The sequence below is a fragment of the Arvicanthis niloticus genome, chromosome 9, assembly GCF_011762505.2.
Source record: "Arvicanthis niloticus isolate mArvNil1 chromosome 9, mArvNil1.pat.X, whole genome shotgun sequence".
Taxonomy (NCBI): Eukaryota; Metazoa; Chordata; class Mammalia; order Rodentia; family Muridae; genus Arvicanthis; species Arvicanthis niloticus.
The window spans coordinates 54,015,351-54,038,104 of NC_047666.1; the positions used below are offsets into that span (position 1 = coordinate 54,015,351).

Consider the following 22,754-nt stretch of genomic DNA (forward strand, 5'->3'; position numbering starts at 1 on the left):
TCTTTGAAGCCTCAACAGGAGGGTCAGCATGTGCAAAGGCCTTGCGTCAAAGCTGGCTGGCTACAGTTCCTTACCTGGTGGGATGTCATCAGGTACAGGTAGCCAGGATCCATGGGGTCAAATTGCATGACATGGTGCACGGGCTCCCCATAGGCCACAGTCAGCACCCGCCTGCTTACTACCTGCATGCTCTCGTTCAGGCTGATCTGTGGAAGAAAAGGCCATCATCTTCTGGTGCCTGGGACTGCCACCCACAAGGTCAGGCTGCTCCAGGGTTGGGGCCTCTTTCCCCTCCCCTCCTGCTCAGATGGTCCTGGGTAAAAGGGGAACCAGGGCTCCTAGGTGGAATGCGTGGGTGCCATACTCTCCTCACCGACTCAACAGCGCCCCCACCAGGAACTAACTCCCTGCCCGACTCCAACATTTCCCCCTAGGTGTGTGTGTGTGTGTAGGCTGTAGTTTCCCAAACCATTCTCTGGGAGGCTGCTGGTTGTCATGGCTAATAGCAAGACTCGAATTCTGTTTCTGACATGCACTCATGTATAATCCAAATGAGTTGTTTTCCCTCCCTGAGCCTCAGTTTCCCCCAGTGAATAAGAGTCAGGTTGGTCATCGTTCCACAGGGCTGTGGGGATAAGACAAACAGAGTCCCGGGCGCAGTCTCAGGCCCCTCTGGCTCTCCAAGTGGCTCTCCAAGGACTGGCAAAGCCCTGCTGTCTGTGTTCCTCTCCCATCTCGGCAGGCCGGGTGCTCAAGGCGCCAAGATGCCAATCGGAGGGCAAAGGCTGGTGGTCTGGACCCCTTTGGGGCCGCCCACTCACCTTCCTCTGGGTTTTTAAAACCTGCGGAGGTTCCCTGCAGCAAGAACCTGGCTGTGGCATTGCATGCCTTGAGGATCCACCTAGCCACACCCCCAGCCACACCCCAGCCACACCCCCACCCCTTTCTCATTTTGCTCCCATTGTTATACACTATCCACCCTGGCCCAGTCAGGCCTGCCTCACCTTTGCCACATGCCTTCCTGCCAGTATCTCTATCCTTTTCATTCTAGGGTGTACCAGGTCAACACTGTGCCCTCCCCAGGTTCCCCCAGACTCAGGTTTGGCCTCTGAGATGTTGCCAGGAAGCCTCCAGGGATGCTGGGAGGGGCTTGACCACGGCTCACACCATGCCCACCTACCCCAGACACCAGCTCATTTCCACTTCCTCAGAGTCACTGAGTCCTGGGACCCCAGCTGAGGATTAAGATAGACGTCCAAACGCAGAAAGGGCTGGCAGGAGAGACACCAACTTGTCCATCACTAAGGCCCTGTATTCCATCCCAAGCATGGCACATAGAAATCAATTAAAAATAAAAAGCTAGGACCCCATCTCTGGCTATCTGGTCACTCTGGGGGTGGTCACCTCTCTCGAAGGACCTCAGTGGCCTGCTTCTTTGGAGTAGAATCCTTGGCTTGGTGTGAGAGCTAAAGGATATGGTGCCTGTGATGTATCCTGAGGTACTGGGTAAACAGCAGGTGCCTAATGACTGCAGCTTTTCGGGTAGAAGGGGGAGAGGGCTCTGACCACAGTCCTGCTCTGCCTCATTTCTCCTCAATGGACAGAGAGCCTGGAGTCCAGAGGAGACAAGCTATGTCCTCAGGTCACACAGCAAGCAGTAACCGTCAAAAGTAGAAGCCACTCCTCTGACCGCAAAGCTGAGCCTGAGCCGGGATGGGTTGAAGCTGGGTAACCAGCAGGCACTGGGGCCCTGCGTGCTCCCTGGGCACCACAGGTGGTTCTAGGCCTGTGGGGCCCAAGCCCCACCCCATCCCACCCAGGCAGCTGCCAAAGGGAATTAGATTATGGACTCTGAGTCAATTAGGCTGGACCTGGCTGGAAGGCTGACTTTCCCCAGAGTCGTGGAGAGGCAGTGGGCAAGGGTGTCCAGTCTGCTCTGAGGTAAGAGAAGCAGCTCCTTGCCCTTCCTTAGCTCTGGAACTTGCAAGGTGGTAGGCCTCATGGTCAACCCAGAAACTGGACCTCTGAGGTGGTGGCCAGCAGTGCTGTTGCCTCCCTCAATGAAATCCCCCAACAGCTGCATCCAGTAGGGAAACAGAGGCCCAGAGAGACCATGTGCATTGCATAGGTCAAGAAGCTGCAGGCCAGGCAGCAGGCCCCAGGCTAGGAGATGCTGAAAGCAGATGCAGACATTGCTCAGGCCAGTTCCTCCCTCCATGACAGGCTGCTGTGGGAGCCTAGAGGGAAAACTGAAGAAAGCAGAGTGACTGGTCCTCTGTGGCCCTTCCTGAGGCACTCACGTCGTGCATGCTTACCTTGAGGAGCCTTCCTGTGGCGGTGCCCAGAAAGACGGCCGTGTAGTTGTTAGCACTGGCCACAGCCACGGCTGTGAGCCCTGGAGCACGGAACACGGGCGATGCCCTCAGTGGCTGCAGGATGGTCAGTGGGTGCTGCAGGTGGGCCGCTCCGCAATCCAGCTGCTCCGGCTGCAGCTGTGGAGACAGGGCAGGTTAGACCTCAGTTCTGGAACCTTCTATGGCTCCCTGCTTGTCCACACAGACAGATCTCAGCTCTCAGACCCTGCTTGAACACCCCGCTCCAAGCAGAAGCCCGGCTAAAAAGATCCCCAAATTCGACCTGGGTCTAGCCTTGACCTTGGGTGACACAGCTATAGGAACCGGCTGTTGTTTAAAGTGTGTGGGTTCTAGACTGGGTGTGGGTAGGGAGGGAGGGAGGGAGGGAGGGAGGGAGGGAGGGAGGGAGGGAGGGAGGGAGGCAGGCAAGGAAGGCTGGCCAAAGGACTGGTCAGTTTGGCTTTTAAGAGACTAAAGGTACAGGAGTACACACTTGCAGGCCCAGATACTGGGGAAGCTGAGGCAGGAGACGCTGGTCTGACCCTGGGAATTTCAGCCCAGCCTGAGCAATACAGCAGAGCCACATACCTGGCCACATCATTCCTCCTGGCCAGACTCAGCGGAGAGGCCAAAAGAGCCCATATTTGGTCACTGAGGTCATCCTGGTCTTAGTTCACTACTGAAGTGACACCCAAGAGGCATTCCTCCATCTCCACTGTGTTTCCCCACAGTTCTAGCATCTGTATCCCACCCAGATACGGGTTGGGGCTGAGGCGCCCTGGCCTAAAATCCATGGGCAAATTGTGTCCTGGAGGGTCGCTATGGCTGACCCTGTCATGTCACTTTGCTTTTCTGAACCCCCGTTTACTCAGCTATAAAATGGGCATGTGCACATACTTCCCCTTGGTGGGGGGGGGGGGGATGGATTTGGGACAAGCTCCATGGTGGACTGAATTTGCAGAGGTCAAGGTCTTCAGCTGGTGCTGGGACCAGACACCTTCCGGTCTCATATGACTGGTGCTAATCCAATAACAGAAGAGATTTGAAGGCTGTGGTATGGCTCAGTCAGAAAAGGACTTGCCACACAAGCATGATGACCGAGTTTGAAAGCCAGATACAGTGTAGCACTCTTGGGATCCCAATGCTGCAGGAACAGACAGGTGGGTTCCCTGGGAACTACTAGGTAGCCATCATGGCTGCTTGGTGAGTTCTAAGCTAGTGAGAGAACACCTGGATGGGTAGAGAGACTGGGAGAATCTGGGAGGACTTGGGGAGGGGAAAGAATATGATCAAAATATTTTGTATGAAATTAAATAAAAAATTTAACTTGAGTGTGTCAAAATTTAATTTGACCTGAGTGTGTCAGTGGACTCCAAAAAGTTGGTTACATCCTAACCCCAGAACTCTTATGGAGAGATGGTAGGCAGAGATAGGAGACTCATCCCAACTTCACATAAGCAACAAGAGAGTCACTTCCTCAACCTGGACATCAAGAACAGAGGCCTGAAAGTTGTCCTCTGACCCCCAGACACACGCTCCTACATGGGTGGAGTCTGAGATGCTGTGATAAGTTCAGTGGCAGAATTTATTTGCCCAGCACACAGAAGCTGCCTACTCCTAAGCCCGTGGCCTCGCCCGCCTCGATGGGGCTTCTCTGACCCCAGCCCTCAGCTCACTCAGGTCTCTCTTCCAGTCATCTAACCTGTATCTATACCTCACAAGCCAGTCCTGTTTCAGGGCCATTATCTCTCTCCCTGTCTATCAGGTTGCTGCACAGAGGCGCCTGACACGAACACATCCCAAGTCCTCTGGGGGATGTTAGAAAACACAAGGACCAAGTCCCATATACATAGTTTGGTCTCATATGTATCTCATCTCCCTGTAAGAGTTCATCAGTTGTTTCTGAGAGGCGATAACGGAACACTCGCTGAATACCACAACGGAGTGCAGTGAGTGTGGGCTCTGCCTCACACTCTTACTGTACCACACACTTCGGCAGCTCAACTCAAGAATCTCCACCTTTCTCCCAAGGCGGGCTTGTCATAGCTTCTTGTGATGTATCAAATTGCCACCACCATGTATTTGTACTTTAAGAAAAATAAGGGCTATGCAAACAAAGCTCTGGCATTTGGGGACAGGACATCAGAAACCATGACTACCGAGCAGCTACCAGGTGGGTAGCTTAGGCAGGGTGGAAACGCTGGACAGAGCCCAGATTCAGATGCAGGGTAGGGATGGACTACTCAAGATTTCATCGTGGTACTAAGCACAGCAAGCAATTTCAAGATCATGAATTGTTTATTTCTGGAATTTTCCATTTAATATTCTTAGACCTTGGCTGACCGAGAGTAAGTGAGACTGTGCAAACAGAGTCACTGCACACTCTGATTCCTGACCTGAGCTTCAGCCCCAACCCACTTGCCTTTGTCCTGGATGTATCTGAGCTAAGATGACCTTAGCCGTGGGTTCTGAGCTGTCCCCAAGGCTGGGCTCCTCCCCAGCTGTCCTGCAGCACCACAAGGGCTACAGCTGTCCCATCCCGCTGAGACCATGGTCTCCCACAGCTTACATAACTTTCACTGAATACAGATTACTTACTTGCGTCATTAAATAAGTTGTTTTTTTAAGTTAAAATTGTAAACCCCTGTTGTGGGATGTGAGCTCTGGGAGACCCCGGGGTTGGCTCTGGGCATTCTGCTGAGCCCTGCCTGGCCGTCCAGCCAGGGTGCGGGTCCTGGGAAAGGCAAAGCCACTGCTGGGCTGGGGGTGATTTGTGGGCCGCGGTGAGAGGGGAGGCTGTGGAAAGGCTGGGAACTGACTCCTGCAGCCCGCCCTGATGTTCACAAGCCATTAATTCTGTGCCGAAGGAATTTTTGAAAAAGCCTTTCCCCCAACCTTTTTTTTTTTTCTCTTATCCTAAAAATAAAATCTTAAAAAAAAAAAAAAAAAAAAAAAAAAAGAGCTTTTTTTTTCCCCTTTCTTTTTTTTTTTTTCTTTTAAAGGAGAAGTGAGCGACAGGGGCTGGAATGATCTATGTGGAGGGAAGCTGCCTGCCTGGGATAGGAACCCTCAGACTACAAGTGGCTCGAGCAGGAGCAGGGCTGGGACACCCACAGAGGCCCTGAGGGTGGCCTTGTGGAACTTGGTGATATGGGCCCCACAGCCTGGAATTTCTCCCTAGCACCTCATTCACTGAGGTGGCCCACACAACCCTAACCTATTCCTAGCTCAATGGGACACAGCATACCACCATCCCCCAGAGACACAGCTGTACTGTCTTCTCTGTGTGCAGAGGGATTTCACCCTGCCCAATGCTCAGGGCCCCGCCTCCATTCTGCCCACTACCCCCACTTTAGGCCAACCACACCATTTCTCTGCAGTTCTTGAGACATCTCACCCATGTCCCACACCCCTCTACTGGTCAGGACCCAGCTCCACCATGGTTCCTCTCCAAGTAACCCAAGGCTCTAGTCAATCACTCTAAGACTCTAAAATAATAATAACAATAACAATAATAATAATAAGTCCAGGGATGAGAAGATGGCGCCGTTGGACAAGTGCTTGCTCTGAAGGAATGAGGACCTGAGATTAATCCCGAGAAACCATTGATTACAACAAACAAAAAACGATGAGTTTGGTGGCAGAGGCTTGGACTCCCAGAACTTGGGAGGTGGTGGTGGCATGCAGATCCTTGCAGTTCACTGGCCAGCGAGACTAGCCTACTATGAGAAGCCTGTGAGGACAACACCCAAGGTTGTCCTCTGGCCTCCACATGCATGTGGACATCAATCCCATATGTGTGTGCGGACACACACATTCTTATTCTCTCTCTCTCTCTCTCTCTCTCTCTCTCTCTCTCTCTCTCTCTCTCTGTGTGTGTGTGTGAGAGAGAGAGAGAGAGAGAGAGAGAGAGAGAGAGAGAGAGAGAAACAATACTGTAACGACCAGCATTTCTATTTATTCAGGTATATGGTACACATGATGGGTCCCTCTGGAGTGCTCATGGGTGAATACTGACTAAAGAAGGGAAATTAATTTTGACTAAGGTGTAAATCTAAGCAGAGTGATGGGAGGCAGTACAGCTATGGCGTGCTGGAAAACCAAGGGAAGAATACAGTCCATGGTCTGCCTGCTGTGTGGGTAGCACAGGGCAGGCAGGTGTCTGGGGCAAGACAAAATCTAGCAGCTAGCTCTGTTTCCAGTAAGCGCCTCAGTTTGTCCCTCTCTGAAATGGGGTAGTTAATGACCACTGATTTCAGCTCTTCCTTGAGAGCACGCAGCCCCTCCCCATTGAGCCGGCTGCCTCCTGGGGCCAAGCTCAGTGCTGCCCATTCTCCATTAAAGGGCTGCCCTATTGATTTCACTCCTTCAGTAATTGCAGCTGAATACAGCTCTTCTCTCCCAGGAAGCCAGCTACAGGAGGGCTTACAGTATGCCTGCCATATCCTGCCCACAGACCCTGCCAGACCGCTACACCTCCGCAGTAAGCACTCAGAGGAGGATGAGACATGGCAACCGTGGTCACTAGGTCCCATCCCAGGTGCCTACTGTGCAACTGGCCCTGTCCTAGGGACACTTTCCTGTCTGAGGCCCAGAATGGCAAGTTCACAATTGCTCAGAAGTGTCACACAGCTCACTGTGGGGTGACAAAGGCTACTGAGCTGCTCAGAACTCCCCTCTCAACCACCCCAACAACAGCGAATGGGAGAATTTCTTCTCTGCTGTTCTGGGGTGGAGTCTGTTAGACAGGGGCTCTGTGAGAGCCACACCCCATCCCACGGGGAGCTTCTGCAGCTTAGCTGAGAGTCAGAGGGGGCCCAATACTGTGTGGTATTGTGGTAGTGTGGGGTACCAGCAAAGGGGATTTCAGGAGAGGGACATGGGGGAAGGCTGCCGTGGAAACCAGCTGTAAGTTGAAAATTAGTTCAACTATAATGCTTATTAAAACACACACACACACACACACACACACACACACACACACAGCTGCAGAGTAGGACATGACCTCTCTGCAGTTCAACAGTCTCCAGTCAGTATAAACATAAGTCATCAAGGGCTCTCTCAAAGTGACCCTGACCTGTGGCTGGTCTGAGATCTGTGTTCTGGGCAACTCCTCCCTCATCTCTGCCCCATTCGGAGCCACACCTCCTAGACTATCAAGCCCTGATCTCTGCAGAAGGATAAGGACAGGGATCCAGGCTGGATGGGGCAGGGCTCTCCTGGGGACATGGCGGGTGGCAGGCCCAGGAGAAAGGGCAACCTCGGCAGGCAGCGGCTTCCTGCAGAGCCCAGCCATTTGGGGCCCTCTGCCCTTGACGTTAACAGTTGTCTCAGGAATAAAAGAAATTGTCTGGAGCTAGCACAGACAGGTGATCAGGAGCAGAGCTTCACCTCTAAGAAATCCAGCCTCAAACGCAACCCCCTCACCCCTTCCACCCCCCACCCCCACTCCCCTCCCCACTTTAGCACATGCTGCCCTTTGGAACACGGTGGCTCCACATAAGCAGTGCCTCATTTGGGGGCAAACTGAGGCACGAGGATTCCTCAAACGTACAATGTATCAGCGCATACTGAGGATTCCTTAAACGTACTATGTATCAGCACAGACTGAGGCACAAGGATTCCTCAAACATACTATGTATCAGCTCTGGTCAGGGGAGGCGACGTCAGACTCACCTCTGGAAGGTTCTCTCAGAGGAAACTGTTCCTGCCCAGAAGCCCATGCACCTCCCAAGGCCATCAAGATACCTCCAGGAGCTGCCAGAGACACCCAGCACAGAGATGGGCAGGGACTTCCTTGAGACACACAGCCCAGCCATTGGCTGGTTTCCTCATCTGTGAGACCGGACAGTAACAACACCTGCCACACAGGACTGCTAGAAGTGTTAAGCTCACAACTGCTCAGTAAATGTTCCCAGGTGGCTTTGGGGACAACAGCAGGGTCAGGGTGCCCAAGAATGGAGAAGCCCTGCCAGCTGACCACTGGGTACCTACAGCAGTTAGGTGTCTGCATGGGTTCTTGGGCTAGCTAGCATCCTGCACAGTCTGGGTTTGGTGGCTTGAGTGGCCACTGCCTGGACCCTGCAGGGCCTACTCGGATGGTGGTTGTTTGGCTAGCTGGCCACAGCCAGCCAGACACCCAGCTCCCCCCTTCTCCAGTCTGTTTCTCATTCCCTGGCCTGGCCCAGTCCCCAGCAACAGCCCCCACCCCCAACTTGTCCCCATGGAACACAGTGTGGTGTGGTCTAAGCAGCACTATGTTTCTCCCCAGCCCAAGGCCCTGCCCCCAGCTAGCTCCAGTAGGCAGGCCTCCTCCAGCTAGATGGCTTCTTCCTCACTGCAGGGGACCAGCTGTGTCTCCTGGGCTGGCCACTACCGGCCCCTTGAGGGTTGGGAACAGACTGAGTCTCACACCTCCTCAACAGCACAGCCCCCCTCCTCTCTGGCCTTCTGTAGTCCCGTCCCTTGGCTACTGACACACTTGGGGGTTCCTAGGCTCCAGGCAGGTCATCTGGTTCTGCAGTCTGTGGCTCCCAACAGCTGCCACCATCACAGCCACTTGGAGCTAGAGCCAGGTGGAGAAACTGAGGCTCACTGCATTGAAATAGCATGCAAACGTGACTGAGATGAGCCATTCAGGCAGCTAGCCAGCGCGCAGCACGGCTCCAGCCTGAGGCTTCCACTCAAGGTTACTACCCGCAGCTCTGTTATTTACTGACTGAGCCTAAAGTGCTGCTGTGATCGGCCCTCTGGGGCTGCACAGACCTTGGACTACAGCCGCAGGCTTCCTTCCTCCATCCTCCATTCTTACGTGATTTATGGGGTTTTGAGCTGAGGACAGGGCATTGGGAAAGCAAGGGCCTGGCTGCCTGGGAGCTTGGTGACATCATGTTTTAGCACCAGAGGAAGCCACTTCAGTAGGGCCACCAGATGCCCACCTGGGTGGCCCCAACATAGACTTTGACAAGAGGAAGCTATGTTCTGGAGTAGCTTGGTTCCCGTTCTGGCACTCAGAGATACTCTTGGGGTTGTCCCCACTCAGGGACAGCTGGTTTCCATGGCAATGCTCACACCATTGTCAGGAGCTGGAAGGGCCTTGGGAATCACCTGGTGCAGCCATCACAAGGGAAATTGGCCAGCACCTGGTAGCAGCTAGGACTCTTCCAGAGCCGAATGAGACATGTGTCCTCATCCTCTAAGGTCACACAGGCTCCTCAGAGCCAGCAGAATGGAATCTAAAAACCTGGTCCACAGTCAAGACCCTATGTTCTCAGTCTCAGCCCTGCTGGCTAAGTCAGCCACCACACCACCACCCTGTCCCTGCCATGATTTCTTCCTTCCCTGTCTAGCCATCCTCCAGGTGCTGTCCAGAGCCACCACCTCCATGGAGTCCTCCTATTCTTGGATAAGGCTCTGCACAGGGCAGTGTGGTTCTGAGTTTCTGGGATTTGGGGATACTGAGGCAGGGTCTATACCTTCTCTCTTTGGGCCATGCAACAAGCCTAGTCCCCTCCCTAAGGGATGCCCCTAGGAATTAAGATGCAGGACATGACAAGTCACCAAAGATGGCAGCCCAAGGGAGGGGCAGAAGCCCCACATCAGGGAGTGGCTGAAAGGTTCTGACTCTAGACTAGGGCAATTCTGTAGGCCTTCTCAGAGCACTCACTGCCACCCTAGGCCATTCCTAGGCTCTATTTTCCCACCTTTAAAATGGATTCATTTTTTTAAAAGTGCTCAATGCACAAGTACAAGGCTCTGAGTTCAGACCCCCAGCACACACATGAAAAGCTGGGTGTGACTGCTTGTACCTATAATCTTGGCACTGGGAAGCTGAGGCAGGAGAATACTTGGAGCTCACTGTCAGCCAATCTAGGCAAATAAGCCCCTGGTTCAATGAGAGACCCTGCCTTAGAGTGATGGAGGCAGACACAGGACACTGACCTGTGGCTTCTACAAGCGTGTGTGTATCAATGTAGATGTAGTTAAATGTCATCTTATTAATTTTGACAGGGAGAGTTGGGTTTTAAGGTGCTTTGCAAATCCTGGCACAAAACAAACTCTCAAAAAACCCACTAATTACAAAGGGACATTTGCATTTTGGTGGCGGAATGAGGGACTCCGTCAAGTCATGATCTAGCTCAGATCCCGTAGCAGCCACCAGAACTTGAGCCACACACTAGCTCCCTAAACTTCATGAACAAGGCTACCCGGCCTGTCAAACAGAAGTGGTCTCCGCTGTGACTGTGCCCTGGGCCATGAGATCCAGCTACAAGTCCCCGAGTAGTCTCTCCAGTCTATCCCCAACACAAGTGATGAAGTTTTTCCCCACTGGGGGGAAAAAAAAAAGAAAGAAAGAAACCTGTGTTCCAACAGTTGGGGCCCTCACCCCTTTCCAGAGAAGGGGCATTCCTGTTTCTTCGCTTTTGGTTTTGGTTTTGGTTTGGGACAAGGTCTCCCTACACAGTTCAGGCTGGCCTCTAACTTACAATCCCCCTGTTTTGTTTCGGCCTCCCAAATGTTGGGATCAAACCTGGCTAAGACACTGCATTTTCAGAGGAAAGTACAGCCAGATGCTCTCAGGCCTTCTCTGTGCCCAGGAGGCCTCAGCACCCAGTCCTTCTGCACATGCTCAGAGGCTTCACCCCACCCATCTATCTCTCAGGAGCTGTGGTGCCCAGCCCCCACCAGGGAATTGCCCAAATGACATCATTTCAGCCATGGGAGAACCCAGGCACCCTGAGCCCAGAGTTCTCAGCTGACCACCCATCCTCCAGTGAAGGCTGGTCACAGGGAGTCCAAAACCAGCCAGCAGTCTGGTGACCTGGAACCCATAGAGTACCTGTATGACCCTGGGTAAGTCCCTTGCCCTGTCTGAATTTCTCTCAGTTTCCCCCACTGTAAGCCTCACTGTATGAGGACCGAGTGTGGGTAGTGAGATCCAGACAGTGACAAGCACCTCCCCAGTAGCAGGCAGCAGGTTCTGGGTCTGCCTAGCATACCCCACAAAACAAACAAACAAACAAATAAACTGAGAGGCCTCAGCTTCCTCGGTTGCCCCAACCTCCCGAGTTGGTGCACAGCAGACACTGGCCTGGCTAGCTTTCAGCCTGAACATCCCACTGAGCTCCTCTGGGGATAGGGCTTGCCTACACTCTCTCCATAGTTCTCTGCTTCATCCTGGCTCCCTCAGAGCCTGGTGTGAGCTCATCAGCTGCAAGAGCCCAGCCCACCCTCTTCTGAGCACCTGCTGTCTGCTCCACACACCAGCATGCTGTGCTCAGATGTATTTTCTCCCTAGTACCTGCACCTGCCATTTCCTGGGTGCAGCATATGGGATTTTTTTTTTTTTTGGACCCACATCTTTGAAAGGAGACACAGACTTTCCATTAGAACGAGGAAGCACAAGGCACAGAGAGGGTAACTAACTGGCTCTGGGTTACGCAGCATATGGGCAGGGCAGGGCTCTGTCAACTTTGTCCCTGGGTACATGGGAACTAGACATTCTCAGAGTGGCCCCACCTGTCTTTTCAGGGGAGGTTATCCCAGCCAGGCCCTCTCCTAAATCCCACAAGGGTCTCTGCTTGCCTCTGGGACACAGGGTGCTGACTTCAAACTCTTTCCCAGACCTAAAGCCTGTCTTGGAAGCTCTCTCCCTCTGCCACCACCTGCCATCTCAGCCCTGAAACTGGTGTAGAAAATACCTTCCTGAGCTGCGTGCCACCCACTGTACGCCTGCTTTAAAAACTGCCTGGGTTTTTTTCCCTGCCATTACTATAAAAAGACACCACAGGGATAAAAAAAAAAAAAAAAAAAAAAAAAAAAAAAAAAAAAAAAAAAAAAAAAAAAAAAAAAAAAAAAAAAAAAAAAGCAAACCTGGCATTTGCTGTGTGCTGTCCTGCAACTTAAGTATACACACATCCTGGTCATTTACAGGCGAAAGATTCAGACAAAGGAGTCACATCCAGCCAGCTCTACCTTGACATTCCCTGCCTCAGTTTCTCTACCAACAGCACACAACTGCTCAACATGCTTTCTCTTCCTCACAGTGGTGTGAGGAAGGAAATCCCACCTAACTAACTACCTTCTTTCTCCTTCCACCTGGTGCTGAACACCTCAGGCCTTGAGGGTCCTGGGAGGCACAGGTCCAGCCTGTTGCCCTGTGTGAGACAGCACAGGGGTGCAAGGCCAGCACAGGGCAGACTTCAGAGAATATCTTATCCAGAGTATCCTCATTGCTGTTCCTTCTGGGTCCCTCCTCCTTACCAACCATCGTGGACTTTCTAGATCACACAAGTGCCAGCTCCTGTGCTTGGCAATGGACAGTGTGTACCAATGCCCACGCTGATCCTAGTGCTCTGAAGATGACTCCATTCGGAACGGGATGGAGCTCAGCTGGTACCACACGTGCCTAGCATTGACCTAGACCCTGGGTTTAACACTCAAGGGCACACAAACTGAGTTCTGTGGCACATGCCCTTAACCCACCCACCACTCAGTGCACCTGAAATTGACTTGTGCTGCATGAGACCCAGTCCATTCTTAGGTCTCTGTATTGTCCAGGAGGCCAGAAACCAGGAAGTCACATGAGGGTCCCTAGAAAGCAGAGGTCTTGGAACATTGGGGGTTTGGTAAATGCTCAGGGGACCCACATGGGGCTGTGGGTGAAGGTTGTGGGGTCTTACAGCTGCATAGCAGGCCTGATGAGGACATTTCTCCAGGACGGCCTAGAGCCCAGCTAAGAGCTAACTACATCCCCAGGGGTGAGACCAGAGCAACCAACCAACGACTGCTGTGCGCTAGGCACTAAGCACTTGACTCTGTGGTTAACTTGCTCATTCAGTCCTCTGTGGGAAGACTGTGCAGTACCCTAACTTTAGGGAGCAAACTGAGGATTCAGAAGATTCTATTGCCTCATCAAGGCCACACAGCCAGGCACCAAGAGAGGGACTTCAAGCCAGTGCAGGGGGGCTGGCAACAGTTTAGCAAGGACAGCAAGCGCCGTGTCCTGCTGCAGATCCTCCTGCCAGGGCCGCTAGCCTGTGTCCACAGTTGGGCATTGGGGAGAATGCAGCAGACTAATCTAGATGGGCCTTAGCAGAGAGACTATGTGGCCTTGGGGTGAGGAGCAGGCCTTAACTACACTGCCCTGGGCTATTTTCCCGTAGAGGCCCTGCCCCCATAGGGAGGACAATCCAGCTGCCTTCAGCTGGGTGAGTCACTGTGCCGGCCCAGGGGGGCACCAAGGACCGTGGGAATCAGGACACATCTAACTGGAGGGGGAGGGGAGAAGCAGCCTGAGGAATCCCGCAGAACCCTTCATCAGCTAGAGGCCCACAAAGGGCTGCCTCCCTTGCCCACATAGCTTCCCTCTCCCTACTCTCCCAGCCTTCAAATCCAGCCAGGCACAGCCATGGCAAGGCTGTAGCTCTAGAGAGAACAGTGGCTGCCCTCACCCCAGAACTGCACAGGGCCTGACCCTGCCGGGTGACAGGGCCACAAGCTTCAGACAGTCCACTGCCTCTCGCCTGCTATGACCTTTCTTGTGAGGGGTCAATCGGCAGGGTGGTGGGCGGCTGAGGGAGTCTTTGCCAAGAGAAGGAATCTGGGCTTGCTCAAAGCCCTAGTGTTGGGCACGCCCACGGGATAGTCTTGCTACCCCTGGGGACCACAGAGAAAGAGACCAGGCAGGGAGCCTCAGTGGGCACAGAAGGCTGGGCTTAGCCCTTTGTAAACTCAGTGTCATTTGGGGGTAGAAAGTGAATTGTGTTGTGAAATTCTCCCAGGGGACTGGCTATACCCCAGGCCAATTCACCTGGGGATCCCCTAAGTGGCTGTCTTGCCACTGCCCACCTGAGGCCCCACCGCACCCTCAGCCCTATAGTTCTCCACCAAAGATTCCCTGCCAAAGACTCCTTTCCATCGTGGGTGGCTCCGTTTGTCTGGCCGGGCTGCCTGGACGCCCCCATTCCACATCTGTAAGGCAGCAAAGCCCCAGCACCATGGACACACGTGGGGCCAGACAGCTTGTGTTCAAGCCCCACCTCGGCTGCTTTCCAGCTGTTTGACTCTAAGCTTACACCCATCTCCTCGTCTGTATGTACAAAGGGATGAGAACACATTTGTTGGACACCTTTGACACACCACACTCAGCCTGTGGTTCTCAACCTTCCTAATGCTGCGACCCCCAACCATAGGATTCTCTCATTGCTACTACTTGCTAACTGTCATTTTGCTACCGTTCTGAACCACAAGGCAAGTCTCTGATAATGCAGGATAATGCAACCCCCGTGAAAGGGTTGTTTGACTCCAAAGGGCTCACACACAACCCACATGTTGAGAATGTCTGGCTTAAAAGTCCAGCATTTGTGATCACAGGTCCGCCATACCACCTGCTAGACCCTCATCTGCTATTTGTTGAGTGGCCTAGAGCACACACGTGTTTGCCAACCAGGTGGCCTCTCCAGGGAGCCAATCACTTCCCAAATACCAGTGTCCTCAGGCACAGCCTCCCACTGGGACTCTACATCCCTGCATCTCTACACTCTTGGGGTCTCCGATGAGTGTCCCTGTCACATACTCAGCCTTTCCATCCCACCCTCCCTTTATCTTCAGGACCACGTGCCACACCCACCACAATCTGCCAGGGTGCAGAGGTATGTCCTAAGGGCACCCACAATCTCCCTAAACTCTCCTGGTGTCACTCCCTCTTCAGCTCAGCACGCACCTGTGGCCCCCACCTGCAGAGCTGATTTGTAGGTGCGCTGTCTTCGGGGAACACCTGCGTACCTTGACAACCTAGACACCCCCCCCACACACACACACACACACATACACTTAGGTGTGCGCACCTGTGACCCAGCACGCTCCCGGGCCAGCATCGCTGGCAGTAACCAATCCTCTGGGACTTCTGCGTGCATGCTGTAACCCCCGCACACGCCCCTCCGGTCCATGGCTTACCTGTATGTTGCGTTTGCTCTCGCAGGCCGGTCCGGTGCCCTGCACCACGCTGTCCAGCACCGCCACCACGTCGGGCGCCGGCTCCACGAAGCAGGCGGTGCGCGCTGCACGAATGGCGGCCTGCACGTCGGCGAAGCGGAAGGAGCAGAGCGCGGCCGGGGCGTTGCGGGCACCCGGGGCGCCCTGGGGCCGCTCGAAGACGGCGAAGAACTGCTCGCGCGCGGGGAAGACCGACACCAGGCGGCTGTAGAGGTCGCCACGGCCCGCGCCGCCCGCGCACTGCAAGCCCACTTGGATGTAGGACTCGGTGAGCTTCTTGGCGTCGCCACCCGCGCCGCGGGGCAGGCAGATGCGCGCCAGCAGGCTGCGCGCCTGGCTGTCCTTGTCGCCCGCACGCGCCTCGCTGTTGAGCGCCAGGTACGCGTAGGGCTGCGCGCTGTGCGGTGGCACCGCCGGGTGCAAGAAGGCACGCACGAAGCCCAGCTTGTGCTGCTCCTTGGAGCCCTGCTTGATCTTCAGGATGTTGTCGTCCGACGGGTTGAGGTCGAAGGTGAAGAGCTTGGCCAAGTCTCCACGCGCGTCCAGGGAGCGGATGGCGATCTCGGGCGTGTTCTCGAAGCGGTGGTCTTCTAGGCTACGGTTGCGCGGGAAGAAAGCGCTGCCGTAGCCGGTGTACGTGGCGCCCACGAGCAGACGACTGCCCCCCGTGCCCGAGGCCGGTGGCAGCACCAGCCCCACGGTGGACGCGTTGGGGTGGTTGGCAGCCACGTTGAGCATGCTGGGGAACACTGTGACCGGTTCTTCGGTCGGCGCAGCAGGCGGGAAGCTCACGGCCAGGGCTGAAATGTTGCCCCGGCGCCTCAGCTGGCACAGACCCTGGTAGATGGAGCCGCACGCGACCACCAGACCCTGGCCTGGGTCCAACTGCAGGATTTTGTTGTAGTTGTCGGTGAGGCGCCGCGGGTGCTCGCACGAGGCCTGAGGGAGCTGCGGGGCGTGACACAGCGGGCTGTCCGGCACGGGACCCACGGTCGCCTCGGCCTCCAGGCTCAAGTTGGCACCCGACAGCTGGTACAGGCGGTTCACCGCCGCCAGGTACACGGTGCCCGCCGTGCCGTCCAGGGCGAAGTTGTTGGTGGGCGTGGGCGAGGGGAAGCGGCGCTGGATCTCTAAGGCGCCGGCCCGCGCCGCCCCAAGCAGCAACAGCAGAGGCAGCGGCAGCGGCAGCAGACCGGGGCCCCGCGAGTGAGAGCGCGGAGGCAAGGGGACTGCCGCGGCGGCCCGGGCGCTAGGGGGTGCGCCGCCCGCGGCGCGACGAGCCATCCAGGCGAGCGCGGGCTGCGCGGCGCGGCGAGTGCATGGGGCGCGGCGCGGCCGGGAGCCGGGAGCTCGGAGGCGGCGAGAGGCGGGGGGCGGGCCCGGGCCGCGAGGCGCTTCCTGCCCGCGCCTGCCGCCCCCGGCCCCGGCGCCCCGGCCCGACTCTGGCGCGGCGCTCAGCACGGGGGCGGCTCCGTGGAGGACACGCCCCCAGCCCATCTCCCCGCCCCAGTCGCTTGGCCCACGCCCTTTCGCCCTGGGCCACGCCCCGGGCCACGCCCCTGGGCCACGCCCCGCGGTCCGGGGTCGCCGGCCAGTACTCCCTGCAGTCACAAGTTGCCTGCCTCTATCCTGGTTCCTGGCCACCAGCTGGAATGTCTTCCTCGCGCTTGTTTTATCCTTCCTCTCTTTCTCCTCGTTCTAGTCCTTCTCCTCTTCTGTTTCTGGGCTCCCGTTTGCCTTCCACCGCAGCTCAAGAGTTTCCGCTCTCTATCTCTCCGACTCCCGTACTCCGATCCTGTCAACTCCGCCCCATGCCTCTCCCGCGTCACTCCCTCTCCCTCATCTGCGTTTCAGTTTTTTTTTTTTTTCTTTCATTCTGTTCTCGAAGCTCTCCCTGTCTACTTTTCCTCTCCTTGCCCTAAAGTCCTCCATTTCCCCTCAGCCCGCCTGCCCCTTCTGGCCACAGCCCCCCCCCCCCCCGCACTCCCCCTCCCCGCCCCTCTCGCGTGTTCTCCAAACCTCACTCTAAAGGCGAGCCAGACCAGGGACATCAGGCCCCTGGGACCCCATGGTCTGTTCCCGAAACTTCCCCGGAAGGGGAGTTCACAAGCAGCAGGCACGGGGACAAGCTTGACAATCCCACAGCAAAAGTAAAAAACTGTGTTGAGAGGAAGCACATCCCTCTTGCAAGGGCAGGCTAGGCTGAGCAGGACACCAGACCACAGGGCATTGGTTTCTGGATAGAGCCAAGACCAGTGGATCCCAGGACCTTGCCCTTAGTCCAAGGTTCTGAGAAAACCTAAAATTGTTCCACATATGAGCTGGCACTGGGCACCAGACTCCTTTGACCTTCAAGGGGACAGAGAAGTCCTGGGATAAAGGCATGTGATCATCTCCACAGCATGGGGGTGCCCACATAGGACCACACCAAATGCTAACCTCCTTAGAAATATTCAACCCATTTTATATATATGGAAACTGAGGCCCCAGAAATAAAGCCCAAAATACACAGCTAAGGAGGAAGGTGGGACACAGACCCATTGTTTGAAGCCACAGTCCCAGCTACAAGTTCTCCATCAGGGTCTCCTATTAGCTTGAAGGTGTCACTTGAGTCCTGGTGGCCCTTTCTCAGAGGGTGACCTTGCTCCCACCCGATAGGAAGGAAGGGTGGGGAGGGGCTTTCCCTGCACCTGAAGGGTCAGCAGCAAGGGCTCAGAGCACAGCCATCCCCATTTCCCTGGCCCCCACCCCAGCCTTCCTGTACTGTGCCTGCCTCCCGCCTGCCATGTTCCAGCCCATTCATGGCCTTGGCTTTGATGGTCAGGAGTGTTCTTTGGCAGGAAACTGGAGACCTATGTCCTGCCTCCACCCCTGCTTGGGGAAGGCCCGAGTCATGCTATGGACATGTCCGCTCCACTGGACAGCTTCATGGGCTTGTCCCCCCTGCCCTCGCTCTTTGTCTCTCTTCCTCTCTGTCTCCCCTCTTCACACAATATCTCTGGTCTCTGTCTCGCTCTCCAAGTCCCGTGCTCTCCCCTCCCCCTCCTCGCTTCCTTCCTGTCCCTCTCTTGCTTTCTTGCGGCATCCTGCAGCTCCCCCCACTGAGCCTGGAGGATAATGCTTTCTGACATCTTGGTTTAGCCGGCCAGATGGATTGTTTGGGGTATTGTGGACAAACTTCCTGCCAAGCTGGTAGATCTCTGCCCTCACCTCACCTTCAGAGTTTGGGACCTGAATTCTAGGGTCTGAATATATTCACATAAACTGAGGTAGGAAGTGTAGTGTGGCCTCCAGCCAGGCCCTTGCCCTCTCCGGGCCTGTTTCCTGGTGTGGACCATATAATAGCACACTGCTGCAAAGTTGAGTCATGGCCCCACAGCCCCTGCTAAAGCTGGGAGGAGGGACAGGAGGATCAAGGTCCTGGCCTGTTTTATGTCTTGAATCCCATAGCAGTTAATGGGTTATTTGGGGGCGGGGGGGTGGGTGTAAATACTACACACAGTTCTGCCACCACCATCTCACACCTTCCCTGCATCAGAAGACAAAGCAGGGGTCACTGAGCCCATTTCACAGACGGGAAAAACTGAGGCATCAGCAGTAGGACTGGAATTCAGCTTTCTCTCTTAAGACCAAGGTCACTCCTGGGTGGGCAGAGGTGTGGGGATGGAGTGAGGGAGGAGGGAAGTTCTTACTGAGATTCTGGGGATCCTCCCACAATAAGTTTGGGGATCCACTGGGAGACAGGCAGATGGCACCCAGCACACTCACTGAGGTAGTTATACACACATACAGCCATTCGGCTGCCAGCCACTGATGACTGGGCCCTTCCCCTCCTGCTCCTGGCTCCTGATTCCATCATGGAGAAGTCTCGGTCTGGGGCTAACGCGTCTTTAATGACTCTAGCATCTAGCATTTGTCACTGTCCCTGTCTAATAGAAGGAGGGTTTCAAGCTCGGTCAGCACCGCGGGCTTACGCTTTCTAGAATTTACTCAGAACGTCTCTGCGTTTAAGTTCCTGCCTGCTTCCAGCTAGTGGAGCTGGTTTCCAGCATGGCATGTGGCACTGTCCCTGGTCTACACCTGCGGAACGGAAGACCTTGAAAAGTGATCCCCGGGCTCTGGCGTTGGCCACTGGCAGGTGTGCCCAAGCTGGAATTTGGGAAGGGTGGGGAAAGCTTTCCCTGGCTGCAGGGAATCAAGGATGCTGCACGTCCCCCAGGTCAGGACTCGGTTACCCTTTCTGCAAATCTCCTTTGGCAATAAAGGGCACAGGGGGAGGGGAGGGAAAGGGAGGGGAGACAGAGGGGAGGAAATGTTTTTCTTCTTCAATTGGAAACAATAACACTGGGGGCCCAGGCTGTGCTGGGGAGGGGAGCTCTGCCCGGGGACTGGAGAAGGTCCCCCTGCAGGAAGTGCTCAAGTGGAGGGCAGGAAAGTGCTGGAGGCAGAATGGAGGAAAAACCCAGGAGGGGCCCGGCACCCAGCTGGGGCTCTGCCCTTCCAGTCCTTCCTCACCAGTGAGCCTGAGTGGGGACCCGAAGGGTCAGAGAGGTGGGGCCATGTGCCTGAAGCTGCACAGCCTGCTCAGTGTCTCAACTCAGCTCTTAGGCACGGTGTCCTCTGCCCTTCACCCTGGAGTTCACACACCTAAGCTCCAGCCTCAGCCTTAACTTACTGGTGACCATAGGGGGGGCATGAGTTTCAGTTTCAAATCTGAGGAGGGGCATGGAATTCACACCACACAACTACAGTGAGGGATGAAAGCACCTGGCCTCCTGGGAGCCTGGTGTCTGCCCACCTGCTACCTCTGGAGCTGGGGTTCCCCTCCCTGCTCCCCTGGGTCCCTCAGGAGAGCCTCTAGGCCCCAGCAGACATATGTGCCAGATGCCATCAGAGCCTGGATGTCAGTTACCGCTCATGGATGCCAAGGCTCAAGAGGGCTCCGATGGCCTCCTGATGCCACACACCGCAACTTCCTCATCCTCTGGCCCCTGCCACTGCCACTGTGACCCCTCGGGTTCCTAGAAGGGACTGACTGATAAAGCTGTCAGAGACATACCTCACTCTTGTCCCTGTAGGACAGGGGCTTGTCATGTCTCAGGCCACCCTCCCTTGGACTCTGGAGGGTCCCTCCTCTGCTACCTGGGCACCCCGCCCCCTAGGGATCCAGTCAAGGAGGAAATGGTTCTCATTCCTGTGTGTCAGTGCCCTCCGCCAACTCTGGGCATGTCCTTGACCTCTGTGGTCAGGGGACTTACAAGGCAGGGTGGAGACCCCGAGCCCTTATGGGCTCATGGCAGGCGCCTGGCCTATATGAGCCCCCACGTGGCCCCTTTGTGTTCTATGAATCGGATAATGACAGCATTCTCAGACGCCCCGTCATGGGTCTGAGCTTGTGAAAGGCCCCGGTCTGCTTACACTGAGGCCTCTGTCCAGTGGCAGCCATGAGGGCAGGGCTGCCCCAGGGGTCCCCACCCACATTTGCAGGCCACTACCAAGTGTCTGTTGCCTAGACTGGGCTGGGCAGCTGGTAGGCAGGCAGGCACCAGTCAAGCCAGCAGGTTAAACACCCACTGTGTGCCTGATGGGTCCTAGACAATCATAGTCTCTGTGTAAACCCAGGATCAGGTGAGGGTCGAGTCTGGCTGACTATGCCTGTTTCAGGACCTGCTACAAGGACACCAGAGACACTGTGGTGGCCACACCCCGAAGGAGGGCAGGCTTAACAGTTGATGACTGGCAGCTGAGCCAATGGGAGGCCTTAGGCATGCTACCCATGGCAGGTGCCTGAGCCTGGTTCACTGGGCAGTCCCAGCCAGAACTTTATTCTCACCAGGCAGGGGTAGGAAGCCTGTTTACAGAAGGGGAGACTGAGGTACAAAGGGGAGGTGTCCAGCATGGGGCCACGTGACTATCCCAGGTGGAGCTGGGACCTCACATGAATACCATGAGTCCTTCTCCAGGGTGATGGGCCTGAGGATGAATTCCCATCAAGCCATGCTTCCTGTCTGTGTAACCCAGAATTCCCCACTTCTCTTGGCCTCAGTTGGCACACTTGTGAAACGAGCATTGGAGTCTCTCCATTCCTGGGCTGTGGGCACAGAGTAAGTTACAGGGTGCACAGCTAGCCTCTGAACTGGGGAGGACACACGCATTCAGTGACATTATTATATTCTCAGTGGGTGGCCTGCCCAGCTGACCTTGGAATCTGGTCCTAAGGAATCATTCTTTTATCTCCTCAGTGCCCTGTGTCCACAGTGTGGCGTAGGGCTACTGAAGGCAAGCTGATCACTTCAAGTTCCTGGCCAGCCTGGGCTACATAGCTAGTGAGACTCTGTCTCAAAAACCTAAATGATAAGTCAAGCCAGCCACGGTGGTGCATACTGTGATCTCGGTGTTTTGGAGGGAGCAGAGCAGAGGATTGCTCTGAATTTGAGGCAGGCCTGGGCTATGGAATGAGACCGGCTTCAAAACAAAACAGAAACAAGTAACAGATACATCTCTAGCTCCTCTCTGGGGTGGACCTAGCGCTAGACACTTGGCCATGACTAATTTAGACCTACAAGAACACACAAAGGTGGTGACATTATGCCCGTTTGTGGGTGGAGAAGCTGGTGTGTATGTGTGTGTGGGGGGGTGGTCCTCCAACTGGTATATGGAGAACCTCTTTCTCTTTTTTCTTTCCTTCCTTTCTCTCTCTTTCTTTCTTTCTTTCTTTCTCTTTCTTTCTCTTTCTTTCTTTCTCTTTCTTTCTCTTTCTTTCTTTCTTTCTTTCTTTCTCTTTCTCTTTCTCTTTCTTTCTCTTTCTCTCTCTTTCTTTCTCTTTCTTTGTTTCTTTCTTTGTTTCTTTCTTTCTTTCTCTCTTTCTCTCTTTCTCTCTAGACAGGGTTTCTTTGCATAGCCCTGGCTGTCCTGGAACTTACTCTATAGACTAGGCTGACCTTGAACTCACGGAGATCCTCCTGCCTCTACCTCCTGAATGCTTGGATTAAACATCTGCACCACTACTGCCTGGTTAGGGGAACCTTGTTCTTAACGAACATGAATATCCAAGGCCCACATGCCGAGGGCCCAGAGGCTTCTCCAAACCTCAGTCACACACCAGTTTGAAGCCCATTAGCACCCCATAATGTTCCCACAGGGGTGGGGTACGGTGGATAGTGCCACCCTTCCCTGGCAGCGTCATGGCTGTGAAGACAGGCCAGGCAGGTGGGCAACTGTTTGTCATAGGGTCCTTCCTGCCCTACCAGCTCCAAACTTTAACCACCTGGTCTCAGCTATTGGGGACCTGTAGGTCCACACATCTTCAGGAGCTGCTGAGTCATCCAGAGAAGGACTGCCAACCGGCAGGGGGGAAGGCATCATGGGGGTGCTTACAGGGACTCTTCAGAGGGGACCCCAGCA

The 22,754-nt window shown here is 55.0% G+C and overlaps 1 protein-coding gene across 1 annotated transcript in view; it reads right to left on the minus strand.

Moving 5' to 3' along the window:
* Positions 1-17,166, minus strand: part of Plxnd1 (plexin D1) — a 40,613-nt gene extending 23,447 nt beyond the window's left edge. The window contains exons 1-3 of the mRNA XM_034511995.2: positions 15,312-17,166; positions 2,316-2,492; positions 75-206 (exon numbers count right to left, since the gene is read on the minus strand). Coding sequence (XP_034367886.2) covers positions 75-206; positions 2,316-2,492; positions 15,312-16,847 — 1,845 coding nt within the window. The 5' untranslated portion in view covers positions 16,848-17,166. The remainder of the gene's footprint in view (positions 1-74; positions 207-2,315; positions 2,493-15,311) is intronic.
* Between the last annotated feature and the right edge of the window lie 5,588 nt (positions 17,167-22,754).